The sequence below is a fragment of the Dipteris shenzhenensis genome, chromosome 25 (assembly GCF_047967505.1).
Source record: "Dipteris shenzhenensis isolate YYH24624 ecotype China chromosome 25, Dip_SZ_1.0, whole genome shotgun sequence".
In the NCBI taxonomy this organism is placed as follows: Eukaryota; Viridiplantae; Streptophyta; class Polypodiopsida; order Gleicheniales; family Dipteridaceae; genus Dipteris; species Dipteris shenzhenensis.
The window spans coordinates 5,045,808-5,061,909 of record NC_141620.1 but is presented as its reverse complement, the minus strand read 5'-3'; the positions used below and the strand labels follow the sequence as shown (position 1 = coordinate 5,061,909).

At 43.7% G+C, this 16,102-nt stretch overlaps 1 protein-coding gene across 1 annotated transcript; it reads left to right on the top strand.

Moving 5' to 3' along the window:
• Positions 1-868: 868 nt before the first annotated feature.
• Positions 869-14,693, top strand: LOC147885346 (deoxyhypusine hydroxylase-like). The gene is made up of 6 exons (XM_087397007.1): positions 869-953; positions 4,967-5,032; positions 5,145-5,281; positions 6,384-6,601; positions 6,700-6,838; positions 14,564-14,693. Exons 1-5 carry the CDS (start codon positions 869-871, stop codon positions 6,761-6,763), a joined length of 570 nt encoding a protein of 189 aa, XP_087253133.1. The 3' UTR covers positions 6,764-6,838; positions 14,564-14,693.
• The last annotated feature ends 1,409 nt before the right edge of the window (positions 14,694-16,102 follow it).

Genomic DNA, 16,102 nt, shown 5'->3' with positions numbered 1-16,102 from the left:
TTCATGATCTGTTGTAAGGCATCTTCTAGTACAGAAATCCTACCCACCAGAGTAGGTGTTGTGTGATGGGACACTTGTTGCGTAGATTGCGCTCTAGATTCACCAGGATTTGCCCTGGAATCTTGTCCCTCTGCCTCCATTCTTTCAAAAGGGAAAATAGATTTTATTTTATTTTTGTACGCCAAAACTCCAAAATATATCACACTTCAAATTCCCCTTTGCTGTACAAGAATAATAGACTGCAAACTGAAAATTTGTATAGAAGGGAAAAAAGATGCCCCCTGGAAGCTCCACGTAACGTAGATATCCCCTTTCCTCTTCAATTGAACCTTTAGCCCTTCCCGCTTATCGGTCGGACTTCCCGTCGTGTGCCTCCGGATTACAGCCTTGTAAAAAGCTCCCTTGATTCTGCGAATTAAGCCAGGGATGGGAGCACAGTCTCGACCAACTTCGTTGAGTCCACGAACAATATATGGATCCTATCGAGAAGCCAGGTCCTCACGCCAAGAAATCCCGCGCCTGCGATTTTAGGCTTAGGGTGGGTGTCGACTGACATTAGTGGGTTGGTGGAGCGGTTGTGGCACTGTTTGCAGACTTCGTACTTTTCACATGAGGTTGGAGAATTGCACTGTTGCTACAGAGTTGGAGCTTTCTTCCTCGCTCAATTTGCTTTTTCCACAACAACCCAAACCGACAACAAAATCTCTTCAATTCGTTCCTCCGTGGTAAGCATTGTGTGCCTCATTAGGCTGTGTGCAGAAGCGCAGGGTTCACGAAAGGCAGGTGACGGAAGAAAGACCTCATCGCAGGGTTACGCTGTGGAGAAATTAGTGATTTTTTTTGTCGCAAGAATCAAGTAGAAGTGGCGATGGCTTGCTTTGTTGTTAGGAGATCTGAGAACCCATCCTCGCATCTGCAACAGCTCGTCCCCGCGATGTCATGGAGTCCTGAAGGTAATCACTCGTTATCCTTTCGTACGCAACTCGTTCATCCACGCTACCCAGATATTCTGCGCTCTGATACCAAATGTAAACGACCCAAACCAACTCAGGAAACTTCTTCACGTCGATTCAAGATCACAATCATAGGCGATGGCATCCGATTATCCTCCCAGCCTATATTTACCCCTCTCTTGGGGCATAATTAAAAAATTTTCCCCTTGGCATTCTTACACATATTAGGTGCACCTAGGCCTGAGCATTCAGAACCACCTAGTCGATGCCAATAGACCCTCACCTAGGACCTTGGCAGTTACTTTCCTTGACCATTTTATTTACGCACATAAAATATTATAGAAGTCGGTCATCTAAGGGAAAATGCCCACCGATCTTTCCGAGGTCATGCTATCTTGGCTAGAGCATAACAGGTTGGGCATCTCTCCAGCACAACAGTTTGCCCCAGTACTAGAAAGTATAAGGAAAAAGCTACTTTTTTGGAGCTCAGCCCAACTCGACCTTGCCTCTAGAGTTGTGGTAGTGAACCAGGTTCTTTTGGCCACCGCCTGGTTTGTGTGTTCTTGCTGGTGCTGGTCTAGGGATTGCATCACTCAGCTCATTAGACCAGTCTGGAATTTTTTATGGAGTGGACTTGATGGCACAGCAGATGTTGTAGCGAGGGTGGCATGGGAGACCATTATTCTCCCTACATCTGAAGGGGGCCTTAACATCATTGACCCGGATCCTCAGTGCAGGGCATTGCTTTGTAAGGTGGTGGTGAGGGGACTCATGCCTGGGCAGGAACCTTGGAAGGATTTCTTTTTTGGACACATTCAGGCTTGCACACCAACCTTGGGAGATGATTGGGTGGACAGCCCAAGATGGATTTTTACTTCAGCCCCTCTCAGATCTCCTGCTTCTCCTCTCATGTCTGCCAATCTGAAAGCTTGGGGGAGCTTCAGGAACTCTCTTCGAAGGGTTCCGCCCTCTACCCTAGAAGAGATTGATAGGCAGCCGGTCATTTGGAATGATAATATACTTGATGAGCATGGCAGACCATTGGGCACTTCCCATTACATGCAGTGGTCTAGATAGGAGAGAGGCCCCGCCTACACAGTAGGTACTTGGAAGGCATTTATCAGGCTACCTGAGGATCAGAGACTGCAGTCCGTGAGTCACCTCAGACGGGTAGCATGCAGGGTTCAACAGATATATGCAGCCATCCCGGTGGAATGGGCAGTTGGGTTGCCTATTACTTCCACCACTTGGATGGGAGCTTTTTCGAGGACAATAGTTCCTCTACAGGTGATCGCTCTTCGAGGTCTCGGAGAAGATGCACTGGTCTTTGACGTTGGGGATGGAGGTATACTCTCTAGATCCACGGATGATATTCTTCTAGAGGTTGCCTTTCAGCCTGTCAGGATTGCTGGTTTTGTGGACCATGGAGCGGGCTTGGAGTGGTACTTAGACCCCGATCCTCTGTGGATAGATCATGGGCACCGAGAGAGGGGAATTTCCTTTTTTCGTTTCACGGTTGGTAATGCCATGAGATTTCAGCTGAACAGTAGGGGTTGGGTTCCCTCAAGAGCCCCCCATTGGGACAGTTTCTTCATTACTGCAGATTTGCGTAGGAATTTCTGGAGAAGGCTCTGGAAATCCCTCAAAAATAGAAAGATCACTCTTTTCTTTTGGCTTTCTATTCATGGAGGGATTGCAGTGAACCTGTGGAGATCACGTTTTGGGACTGATCCCACTTGCCCTCGCTGTCATTCTGCAGAGAGTCAGTGCGACATTGCCTTTGGGACTGCAGTCAGGTGAGGACTATTTGGAAAGGGGTTGCGAGGATACTCAGCATTTTTCATACTTCCCCTTTCTTCATGACTTGGGGCTTGGTCGCATGGTTATCCCTTACTGGGCCCCATGTGTTTTATGAGGGTGAGACTTCTTCTTGGGCACTCTCGGTCCGCCGGCAGGTGATAGAGCCCTGCTCTCTTCAGGATGTACAACTTACTCTTTTCAGGGCTTCTCATGCTTCAGTGGACACCTCTTGGGAGATCTTGGCTAGCATTTCCTCTTGGCACATTTGGAGAGCCAGATGTACAGAGGCCTTGGATGGCACCGAGATACACCCTTCACAGGTGTTCACGGGTATTTAGACTGACACGGTTCACACTTTGATAGCCATTTGGGCTAGCATGCAGGGCCCTTCACGGGCAGCCTCCTCTAGAAGGACTGTTTCTCTTCGAGTTTGGAAGGGTTCTCCCTTTTTCTCGGAGGTTTCTACTGGATTGAGATGGCACTATCAGCCCCAATTCTTCCTTTTTGGCTCTTGAGCTTTACATGCATTGCATGGTGTATTATCCCGTATGGAGCTTGCTCTAACGGTTTTCTTTAATACTTAATAGAAGTCTCTTTTTGGGAAAAAAAAAAGAAGGGATTGACAGAATCATTAACCTTTAGGTACCCATGCTTGTGTACAGATATGTCGAACAAACTGACTTTGTGGATTCAAGTGTTACTTGATTTCTTGAGAAGAATACTTGAAGATATGTAACCTTGAGCATAAAGCCTTTGGCCAATACCTTGCAATAGTGGATGGTGGGGCAGGTGTCAACATTCTTGCAAAGAATCTCTACGAAGAATGGGGCCTCCCACCAATGAGGAATGCCACATTCAACATACGCCTCGCCGACCACACTAAAATGAAGCCACTGGGAATTGTTGACAATGTGCCAACAAAAATTGCCGGGAGTTAAGTTCACCATACAATTCACCATTCTAGATCTACCCCAAGGATCGTCAAATCTTAGAATGCCACATTAGAAGGTCAAATATTTGATAATGACTTGGTCATCCTTCACGCATTAATGGTAGTAGAATATCCCAAGATAGACCCTCCAATAGAAACAAACAACAGATGGTCAAGGAAGAAGAAAGAGGGCGTGTGCTCTTTAACACGAGTGGTTACAGTCTTTCTCTAGTTGTAAGGTCGTCACTGACCCAACATCTTGGCAATTTACTGACCATGAGCATGCACATCTGGTAATTGGTTATCATCCGCCTTCTAACTGACTGCCACTAGTTGACCTCGCAAAATCTTCATCTTCACCAAGCAAGTCTCGACAAGTTCACCCTCGTGCTATTGTGCATGTCTGTCAATGATATCACTGCCAATTGAATGTCTAGGAACATTGAGGTCCCAATGATCAAAGATGGTGTCTAAGCGTCGTTCAGCACCTAGTCTTTGACATCCGCAGGATTTGCAACTTTTATGACTTTATCTTTGGGTTCCATGTGAACCATGGGCTTAATCTCCACTCTTCCCGTAATCTTTCATTTACAGTGCACAACCAAGTGGCTCTGAATCTTGATTTTTCAGATCGAATATTGTTCCCACTCAACACATCCGCTTGACTGACATTTAGAATCGGCATGTGGGACGCCATTGTCTCATGATTGAGAATTCTCTTGCTGCGCTTTGCTGCACTCTTCCATAACCCCAGCTATGAGCCTGTTTAGATCACTAGGGTTGGCTCCAATCAGCTGTATATGGCCTCTTTTGCTGTTGCATGTCTGCAGCCTTCTAGAGAGGCAATGTGACTGCATGATGCGCTGCCTATGTGGCAGCCATACTGCGGCCCACGTGACAGCCCATGTGTGGGCTTTCCTTCTCTTAGATCTGCCCGTGTGGCAACAATACAATTTGCCCTCATGGAAGCCTCTCTCATGGCCATGTTATATTTAGGTGTACTGCCATGTTCTCCTCATATGGGGGCTCACAGGTGTTGCAACTCTCTCAAAGTATTGATTTTTTGCGAGTTGGTTTTTTTTCTGCCAGCCATTGATTGAAGGCATCCTTCTTGACGGAGAGAGGCTGACAAGGAGTGAAGTACTTTATTACTGATAGTTTCAAAGGTCATAGCCATTGGAATTTTGCATTGTTTGATAGTAGCTTATATAGCTCAACAATTTGAATGGTTTAAGCATTCTTTTTTTAATATTACACTGTTTGAACATAAATATTTTTACAGGAGCTGCATTTGGCTTTCTGCTGAAAATAGCAAGGCATAATTTTATCCGTTTTGATGACCTTGACTGTTGCATTGACGTTCAGCTTCGAAGAACATTGCACACCTCTATTTTTTGTGTCTGTGGCAGTCATCTATTTTATTCATGGCAGTTATTTTTTCTTATTTTGGTTTAATACAGCGATAAGGGATTCCTCCAATCTGTTGGCACATGAGGCTGCATTTGCGTTAGGGCAAATGCAGGATGCTGAGGCAATTCCAGCATTAAAGCATGTTTTGGAAGACACCATTTCATTCCACCCCATAGTTCGTCACGAGGTAATTCTTTAGTTCTTTTATGGTTTTTCCCTCTGTTTTATAATAGATTTTTGTTTCATCTATCACAATGTGAGTCACCCAGCTGCTGGCTATTGTCTTTTTACCCTTTTATAGAGGATTGCTGCTTTGAATGAATTTGTTTATATTTTTCTTTATGGTGGAGTTTTTGAGCCTCCATGGATAGTTTTCACAACATCTGAATTTCGAAAAGCAATTGTGAGTTGACAAATTGTCGCGTCGTTTCTGTCAATTTCCTTAGCTGCATCGGGAACGGAACATATCTATAGACTCATTTGTGGCCGAGTCAAAATTGAGAACTCTTAACGCCTTTGAGTTTTTAGCTGAAGTTATTGGGATATGTGGGTCACTACCCCCTTGTGAGCGTCCAAGTGAGGAGGACATGGGGGCAGGAACACCTGCAACAAGCATGTAATACCTGGGACTGCCATTTGGGCAAAGGAGTAGGGGCCACATGGGCAGAAGAGAGTGTGCAGCACCATGTTATGAATAGAAGGCAGTCATGTGGGCAGCAACATCGGCCATACTTCTAACACTTATATATTTGCTAATGTTAAATGGTGTGTTGTCCTGTCAGCTAGATTTAGATGCTCGTTTGGGAGAGACTAAAATGAAATCGTTTAGACTTCACAAGCAGTTGTAGCTTGAATGAAGAGATTTTGGACTACTTTTTGATTAGCCTTCTCCTTTAGTGGTAGCCTTCGTCATGGCTGAGTCTGCTCTTCAGCTCCGGAGTGCTGACAGAAACTCAGTATGAAGACTTTGTATAAATGGATGCTCAAGTATGTGTGGGTGTGTGGATTTGTATGTGAGAGCATATTTTTATACTATGGTCTACACCCATTGTTGGGCGCTGATGATGTCTGTGGGAATGTCATAGTAGCTAGTCCCTACTATGCGTGATGGAGTTTATGGTTTCAATCTTATGAGTGACTATCCTGAGATTGAAACTGCACTATGTTGTGTTTGTAGAGGATGAGTTTGGGAATGTTCCTGGATTCATCTAGGTATATATTTGCTAATGTTGTCAATGTCTAGTCTTTTTGGGTTTGAAAAGTAAGGTGCATAATGTTTTTGATAACAGGCTGCTGAAGCTCTAGGCGCAATTGGTCAAGCTGATTGTGTGGATGTGTTGAGGAAAACTCTAGAGGCAAACCCTGCTCAAGAAGTTAAAGAGACATGTGCATTGGCTCTCAGGCGATTTGAGCAAGGGAGGAGAATAGCTGATACACTTGAATCACCCTTCTTCACAATCGATCCTGCTGTGCCTGCTCCTATGACTTCAAGTATAGCTGACCTTAGGTGAGATTCATTTCGTCTAGCCCTTTATTTCCATGTCATTTTTGCAGAGAACTAATTGAGGAGATCACACTTTATGCTTATGCTTTGTATTTTGCAAGGAAGGTTCTCCTGGATGAGAACCAAGAGATGTACGAAAGATATGCTGCCTTATTTGCCCTATGAAATCAAGGTGGACAAAAAGCTGTTTAAGCCATAATTGCTGCGTTGGGATCTGAAAGTGCACTTCTAAAACATGAGGTAAATTGCAGCCACTCCTTTTTGTGGTTTGAGGAAGGGTCCTTTGATGCTCGTGCAATATGCTAGTGATATTTGTTGTTATTGCATAACAACTTTCCAATTACAATGAAGGCCACGGTGTGACAAGTAGGGGGTCCAGGAAAAGATTAAGAAGGAATTCCGCTTCTGTTGCTTGGATCTGTGATTCGTGGTCTTCCTTTCTTTTAGCGAAAATAATGCCTATGCGGAACTAGACTCTAAGAGAGAGGAAGTAGGCTCATATATTTATTTCATTATCTTTCTACGGTTGTCAATTGGAGAAGCAAAACATGTATTGGTGTGATGGACCTCATGAGGCTTTGGACTACCTTCTTTTAACATTCAATTTGAAGAGCTTGAGTGATATATGATCTCAAAAAGAGCCTAACATGGTGGAATCTAGAAGTAAAATAGACACATCAAGAAATCAAAATTTGAAGGCTTTGGCCAAGTGCAAGTGAATGAGCTCATGTTGATTTTGATGCAAGAGGCCATACTAGGATAGCCTCAGCAATTTTGGGAGTATGGTGCTGATCTCTATCCTCTAGCCTCCTGCAAGACCAATCAAGTCAGGACACGATGACAGGGATGTGCATGGTGTTAACTAGCGTGTTAGCACCCAACTTAGATCCTTGCAAGGACCACCTTTGAGCTAGATGTGAAACAAACCCGGACCAACGCTTATACCACTCCTCCCTGCTTGCACACACGTCTTTAGGGAGACATAGGCATGGACGCGCTCCATCCTAGTTGGGTATTCTTAGGAGGTTCCACTCCTTAGAATGTCCCATATGAGCCAAGGCTTACACTTATATAGGCATGGGTTCTTGACCTCATTAACACTAGCTATGTTAAGTCCAAACGTGGACATAACATTCTCCCCCCATTATTTAGAGAGGGATTGGGACCTAAACTCTTGGAATGGGCATCAAAGATAATCAACACTTTCCCAAGTACAATCCTCTTTTGAGTGATCTTTCGAGAAGACATTTGGGTCCATGGACCACATAAATGGTTAGATCTTAAAGTCCTAAAAGTTAACCATTTAGACACTAAATTATCTCCTGCATTCTCTTTCAATTTACTGACATGAAAGGCTGGGTGTATTTGAACACCATTATGTGAACACAACTGGTAGGCACTTCATTGATTTTTTTAAGGATCAAGAAAGGATAACAAAAGTATGAGGATATTTTATAACCTAAGAAGTTCGGATTACTTGAGAATCCGTAGGGATCTTTAGGTAAACTAACTAGCCCTCCAAAGAGAACTTGAGGTGACTGCTTTTGATTAGCATAAAACTGTGCTCTAGAACAGAAAAAATCTCAATTTGGATATATTCTAGTCTTATAAAGGTATATTTTTCTATCAATTTACCGGACATGCAAATTTTTAGAATTTTCATCCAAGTGGTGATCAGCTGTTCAACTATATCAAAATATATTACGTGGGTGTAGAAGCTCTAACAGCCTAAAATTCATTGTAGAATTTCGGACTTTAGAACAACCAAAATTTGAATTTGTACAATTGGATGTATTATAGTCTTACAAATGTATATTTTTCTATCACCTTAGCGGACATGCAAATTCTTTGAATTTGCCAGAAGCCCCAACATCTAAAAATTCATTGTAGAATTTTGGTCTTTAGAACAACAAAAAGCTGAATTTGTATGATTGGATATATTCTGGTCTTACAAAGGTATATTTTTCTATCACCTTAGCGGACTGCACAACAGATCTTGTTCCTATTGCAACCAATGAGCAACAGTGCCAATCTTGACATCTTACAACCCATGGGGCTTTGGGTTGGAATCCATTGGAATCGACACATTATTTCATGAATGGACCGATTTTGGGTGACTGAATGCTTAGCACTATTGTAAGCAAACTCCAATAGTGGAATATACTCTTCCAAAACATAAGTTCACAGCTTATCTTCCAAAGTTTGATTCTCTCAGTCTGTCCATCCGATTCAAGATGATTTGATTGAACCCAGCCTTCCAAAAATGTCTTGTAAACTTAGCGTCTCTATAACGAACTATTTTGTAGACTAAACAACTTTCCACAAACAGATGAGCAAGCTGAGTGGCTGAAATATTCTCCTTTGTAGGAATGAACCTTTACAACTTGGTGAATCGATCGAAGATCACCCAACTTGCATCACGCACAGCTCTCGAGAGGCTCATGGTACTTACATCTATAGCAGTACTCTGTCATTTCTTGTCAAGTATCTCCCACAGATGCAACAAGCCACCACATCTTAAGTGCTCAGCTTTGTTGACTTGGCACTGTTGACAGTTACTTACATATAATTCGAATACATGGGAAAGAGTTCTCCATGAGTAATGTGGTGGGTTAAGTCCACTCATAAAATTGGGCTTTCAAACAAAATGAAAATTAAACATTAACCTTAAGCTCAGGCTAAAGGAAGGTTCTTTTGACCAGATCCAAAGTTCTTTGTACTTCTTGGTGTCTAGGATTGGGACTGTTATAACATTCAAATAAGATATGACGTCTCATATCTACTCCGGGAACACAGACATTACCCTTTCAGATAACCAGGCTATACTTTCTAATTTTGCTACCAAGAGAGGCATTCCCAGCTTGTACTTCATCCGAAATACGATTGAAGAAAACATCTTTAGGATAAAAGTCTGTAAGAGAGGTCTGAATGGATCTTAGTGAAGAAAAAGCCGATTCACACTACCAATTCTCCTCAAATGCATTGGCTATCTATTGGTAGACCATTTTTGATAAATGTCATCAAGAAAGACACAACAAACTTTCCTAGATATGGACAAAAAAGATCGTTCATCATGTACTGGAATGTGCAAATGCTCATGGCAAGTGTACATCATGCATAGCATGAAAAAGAAAATACCTTGAGTGGGTAAAAGAACTGCTAATCAAGAAGAGCCAGTAAAGCCCCAAAGTTGAGGCTGAAAATGCCACCTCAAATGTGTGGTGGAGTCCAAGTAAAAAGGGGATACACTCTTCTCCTTTTCTCTTGGCAGAGGCTGCTTGAGAAGACCCTTGCATGCTCAACCAAATGGCCATCAGAGTGTGTACTGTCTTTGTCCAAATACTGGCTAAAGTGTGAGATGGGTGGACATGGGAGCCATCAAGTGCCTTTGTGCATATGTATCTCCATATATGCCATGCTGACATGCTTGCTAAGATATTACAAAAAGTATCCACTGAGGTATGTACAGGTCTGTAAGGAGAAATGGAACATCATCTAGAGAGCAAGTCTCAATTGAATGTCGTCAGACCGAAAGAGCCCAAGAGGAGCTATGCATCTCATAAAAGATCTAAGGCCCCAAAAGAGAGAGCCAACTTAGCAGAAAGGGCAGGTAGGGGCTGATCCAAACTTGGACCTCCACAGGTTCATTGCAATCCCTCCATGAATAGAAAGCTAGAAGAAAATAGTGATTTTTCTATTTTGGATGGTCTTCCAGAGCCTTCCCCAAAAAGATTTGTGAGAATGAATTAGGAATTTCTTGGCATTGCTAACCATGTAGAGGAAGAAAGGGAGGCTCCTCTCATGTTCACTGCATCAATCCACTCCAATCCCCATGGTCCCAATGCAGAGACTTTATGGGACGCCTCCATAAAGCCAAATCCTTCATGAACCTGGGGGAATGTCCTTTGGGCTTGGGTCTAGGTACTGTAGTGGGGAGATAGACTATTCTCACTCTCTCTCCTGCTCACTAACTACAAACTGCAAGATGGTGCACTCAATACAGAAAGTGATGCTGTGGATGTGAGTGAGAGAATCAGAGGGAGAGAATATGACTGAAATGTTTGAATGCCCAAAGGGCTGAATGCAACTGTATGGAGGGGCTGAAACTCACAACTGCAAAACTGGAAAGAAACTAGACTACCTAGACGAGGTGAATCCTCACTAGATCCCTGAAGAGGCTAAGGCTATAAATCTAAATCTAAATTTGTATGATTGGACTTATTCTAGTCTTACAAAGGTATATAAGGCTACCCTACTGGTCTGCTGCAGGAAGGCCTGGGCTCTGCTGCTCTGAAGGCTTGAAGGCCTGAGGAGTGGATGAAGAACGAGGGCCAAGGGGGCTGCTTTTATAGGCCCCCCTTGGGCCCTAAAATACTGACCAGGCTGCTAGATGCTGACCGTACCAGCCTCCTCCTGTCCCGACTTGCTGCTTCTGCTGAATCGCGTGCTGACGTGGCAGCCAACTGGCCATGGCAGGCGCTGACATCAGTGCTGCCACGCGGCAGCTCCTGTGCTGCCTGCGTGTACTCCTGCGTTGCCTGTGTTGCAGTTAGCATGGCCATAGGCTGCAGATGCCCGTGACAGGTACTAACCCGAGGTCAAGAAACATTGCCCCATGTGACTGAAAATGATGACAGGCTAAAAAAAACATCCACAAGGGCATCCTCATTCTTGGATCTGGATAACTTATCCTTAGAGTGAACATTGAAAACCAAGGCATCCCTCTTGTGGCTGAATCGCGTGCTGATGTGGCAGCCAACTGGCCATGGCAGGCGCTGACATCAGCGCTGCCACGCGGCAGCTCCTGTGCTGCCTGCGTGTACTCCTGCGTTGCCTGTGTTGCAGTTAGTATGGCCATAGGCTGCAGATGCCCGTGACAGGTACTAACCCGAGGTCAAGAAACATTGCCCCATGTGACCGAAAATGATGACAGGCTAAAAAAAACATCCACAAGGGCATCCTCATTCTTGGATCTGGATAACTTATCCCTAGAGTGAACATTGAAAACCAAGGCATCCCTCTTTGTTCACCCTTGAAGGAGAGGTGAAAATGAGAGCAAATGGCAATGTGAAATGCCAATAGAGGGCTGGAATTGAGAATTACAGCAAAAGAAAGTGCTCCCACGAGGAGGAGAGCACTTGGAAATGAGAAGAGAGTGATCCAACAGAGGGGTACTTGCAGCCCGAGGCAAAGAGAAGCCAAGGGAAGAAATGGGGTCAAGGAGAGGCCTCCGGATCGCTCCAAAAACCTCGAAAAGTCTTCAACAGCCAGCACGCAGCACAAGACAGCTCCAAAATATGCTTAACGAAGCAGCTCCAAAGTGCTGGAAAAACTTCAAACTTGCTGGCATGCACTCCGAGGTAGACCCACACTGCAATAAATACACGCTGTCAGGTCCGTACTGATCCCGTACTGCATTAAATGCAGGTCTGACAGGTATGTACCGCAATCATGAGCTTTGACTGGTCCGTACAGTTCTGCGCTAGCATTAAATGCTTATGTACAGGGCCGTACAGTTCATAAATGCTTTCCGTGCAGGTTTGCACAGCTGTACGGATTCCGTACAGCAGCAATATTCCACACTTGTGAGGCAAAATTGCTGCAGCAGGCTGGAAATGAGTCGAGAAAGCTCCTCCTTTGCAGCAAGTGCTCCAAAATGCAAACTCCACGTGCCAAATGCAAAGTTCTCGCGATGGGAAAGCTTGGAGAGGCCTCAAACACTCACATGTGAGAAACTAGCAAAACCAGGAGGAATGAGGGCCTAGAAGGCTGCCAAACAGCTTGGGAAAGCTGTCAATGGTTGAGGGAATGGATTCCTGACCTGCTTTGATACCACTATAGGCTATGGCAAGCAATGGAAGCTCAAAAATGGAGGTGAGAAGGAGAAAAACGAGATGTTGTAATGAATTGTTGCAAAATTACGAGTGGAGGCTCAAGAGAGAGCCAACATAACAAAACCATAGGACTAAATGTCCTAACTGGACTAAGTGTCCTAACTGACCTAGGTGGTACATGTACCAACTGTACCAACAGACCTAACTGACTGTAACTAGGCCTACAAGGCACATACCAAGGAATAAGTGGCACCTATGGATAGCCTATAGAATGGCCTACAATTAGCCCTTTTTCTTGTAGGCTCAAGGAAGCCGCAGGAGGTACAAAGGTGACGTAGAACGCTGAAAGCTATCACATCAACAACCAAATGAAAGTACAAAGTACAAAATAAAGGGGAACCCTAGGATAGTGTCCTAGTGGTACCACTAGTACTAGGTGTCATAAGACACTAAAAGTACTAGGTGACCTAATTGCCAATAACTAAAGCTACATGGCACATACCAAGGCCCAGAGGGCATCAATACGACTGGGAGATGATGGCCTACAAACCCTCCTTCATGGTATGGGCTGAAGTATTCTGAAAACGTCTCAGAATACCTGGTATTTTCTGGTCATGGTGGCACATGTTCATCCCAAGGGATATAGCCACCTATGAATGTACAAGGTAGCCAGATCATGTAACAAAGGGAACCAAGTGTAAAGCCTGTTGAAAGACTTCAAACTTGGGACGAGGAAGTCCTTTGTAAACAGATCTGCTATGTTGTCCTCTGTGGGAAGGTAGGACAACTCTATGTCTCCTGCTGACAACCGCTGTCGAACATAATGATAGTGAACCTCAATGTGCTTGGTACGCGCATGAAACACTGGATTACGCGCAATGGCCAAAGCACTCTGGCTGTCAATGCAGACCATAGTGGGGGATGTCTGGCGAATACCAAGATCTGTAAGTAACTGTCGAAGCCAGACACACTCTACTGTAGCGGTGAAGGCTGCCCTGTACTCAGCCTCACAGTTGGATGTGGCAACTGTTGGTTGCTTCTTGTTGAGCCAAGAGATACATGAATTGCCAAGCAAAAAACAATTGCCGGTATGTGACACTCTGGTGTCGGAACAACCTGCCCAGCCACTATCCATGTAAGCATGCAGGTAAGTGAATCCTGATCACCATAGAAGAGGGCTAAATCTTGAGTGCCTCTGAGATATCTGAAGACTCTCTTCATTGCGTGCCAATGCTGTGAACTGGGCATGTGCATAAACCTGCTGAGCTGGTATACTGCATACTGTAAGTCAGGTCTGGTGTGGCACAAGTAAATGAGACATCCAACAGCCTGCTGGTAAAGAGTGGTATCACATGGTGGGCTCCCATCATGAGCTGAAAATTTAAAGCCAGGGTCCATCGGAGTAGAGATTGGCTTGCAATCCTTAAACTGAAATCGATTAAGGAGCTGTCCACGAGTGCTCAGCCAGATTCCGAGTTTTTCTTGCTATATAGAATGGACTAGCAGGCCCTTGGGAGATGGTGTAGCCGAGGCCTAGTACATGAGACACGACAGACCCGTCAACGTGTCGATGCATAGGCTTCATGTTCACCATACTCGAGGCACGACCGACAGGTGTGACAGTTGTACACCTGGGCCTCCTCTGGGCTTGCTAGCATCTAGAGGACCACCACAGTGATGCCACATCACAATTGGTCCTCTCCATAGCGTTTCTATGTTTATGTTGCACTTGTCTTGGGTGTAGATGCCTTCTTAGAGGCTCCACCCAGTTAGCTCATTGTATTTGGTTTTTTCAATCTCATAGACCCTTTGGTCTTTCGAAGACTTTTAGTAAACTTTCTTTTCTCATCTTTCTTTCTCTCATTTCTCTTTCTTGTCCTCAAATTTTTTTGGAAATAAAAAATCTTGCAACATTGGGTATATTCTAGGCTTGTAAAGGTATACATTTGATGTATTTATATAGTTGTGAGGATGAAGCTCTTCTAAAAAATGTGTAGAAAAAAGAAAATTTGCATGCTAGGGCAAAGATGGAAAATTAACGAGTGGTAGCTTAGCCTATTGCTATGGGTGATTATAATGTGAGAGGTGGTGTTTGTCATTGCAAAATTAAAGATAAGTAATATTATTGCAGGTAGCGTATGTGTTAGGACAACTTCAAGATAAAGGTGCTATGAATGCGCTTGCAGAGATTTTGAAGAATAGCCATGAACATCCTATGGTTCGGCATGAAGCAGCTGAAGCTCTTGGCTCCATTGCTGGTGAGTTTTATTTTCTTTAATTTATATTATCTCAAAATCATTGTCAATGCATGTCCATCTTGAGAGTGGTAGTTACTATGAATGTTGTTTGAAATAGAGGAACCTAAATATGCCTTACTTTCTTATAGGATCACTATCATCCAAAAACTGGATTTCAGATGGTTTCAAAGAGTGGGCACATTATGGTTATTGTAAGGGACTCTTGCAATGTCTTGGACTTTGCTTGATAGACGTTTATAGGAGGCAGTTCTGTGGTTGTTATTGGTTAAGTGTGCACATGCCATACTTCTTTTCTGAAATGAGGAAAGGATTGAAATTTTGCCACACCAAAAGTGGGGAGAGGGCATTTATATTGTATATTGACTCTACGAGTTGTATGACATGAGGCATGTCTATTAGTTTTCCTCCTTTCTCATGGCTGCAAGAGCATTAATTAAGCATTTGTTCTTGGCTACCAAAACCATTTGAATGGGAGAGGTTTTATAGAAATATAGTCTCTTTCACATGGGTGTGTAAATGCTGAAAAGAATTGTCCTCTATAAAGGTGTGAACCAAATGTTGCTGATGATGTTGGTACCAAATTGAACTGAAGGCATTTGTGTGCATTCAAAATGAGGTAATTGAGCTCACAACCCGATGCAGTGCATCTTAGGGATGCTTATATCTTCTCAATTGTACTTGAGCTAATTCGACGTACAATGTAGAAAAGATCACAATAAAAGATTCATATTAAAAGCTTCATATTGCACAAGCCAACTGGTGGACCTAGTCGAGAAATCATAGGATCATCACATGCTTAGAGGATGGATCATAGAACTTTGTGGCCTTATGCTTTCGTAGGATAATGGCATTCCTTGCAATTCTCTTCACAAGTCTTCCTAGCAATGATTCCAATTCACAGTTGCTTTGACTAGTAATGAAGTAAGACTGATTTTTGTGGTCACTTGCTGAAAAATGGGCTTGAAAGCACCGTCTCTCCAACCTCATTGGAGAAACATGTCCTCTAGTCAATCATGCACAGACCCCTGGAGTGCTACTTTTAGTGTCAACGTGGGTTCTGTGAATATGTTTTATGATCTGATAATCTCACCTGGCTCTCTGGCAATAGTGAATGACTCACGGTGAAGTTGCCTCTAATTTGTCTTGAAGATCATAACCTTGGTTTTACCAAGGTTGTCCTTCATTTCGCAACTGTCACAAGATCATCTGCATGAATCAAGATAAGGACAATAATGTGTGCAGTGATGATCCCTCTCCTCCTAGAGTCTCTGTAAAAGAAGCTAACTCATCAATCTAAAGACCAAAGTGGGTGGTAGATCATTCAACCTTCTCACCCCCTCAAACATACTCTTTGGGGTGCACATTGTACCTATGGTTCTTGTATAAACCCATAACCAAATAGATGACTTTGT

What these genes read in the sequence shown, in the direction of transcription:
- LOC147885346 (XM_087397007.1), top strand. Translation starts at nt 869, where the DNA reads ATGGCTTGCTTTGTTGTTAGGAGATCTGAGAACCCATCCTCGCATCTG. An exon ending in CCGTTTTGATGACCTTGACT is followed by an intron (nt 5,033 to 5,144) that starts GTTGCATTGACG and finishes GGTTTAATACAG; the next exon opens with CGATAAGGGATTCCTCCAAT. An exon ending in TCAAGTATAGCTGACCTTAG is followed by an intron (nt 6,602 to 6,699) that starts GTGAGATTCATT and finishes GTATTTTGCAAG; the next exon opens with GAAGGTTCTCCTGGATGAGA.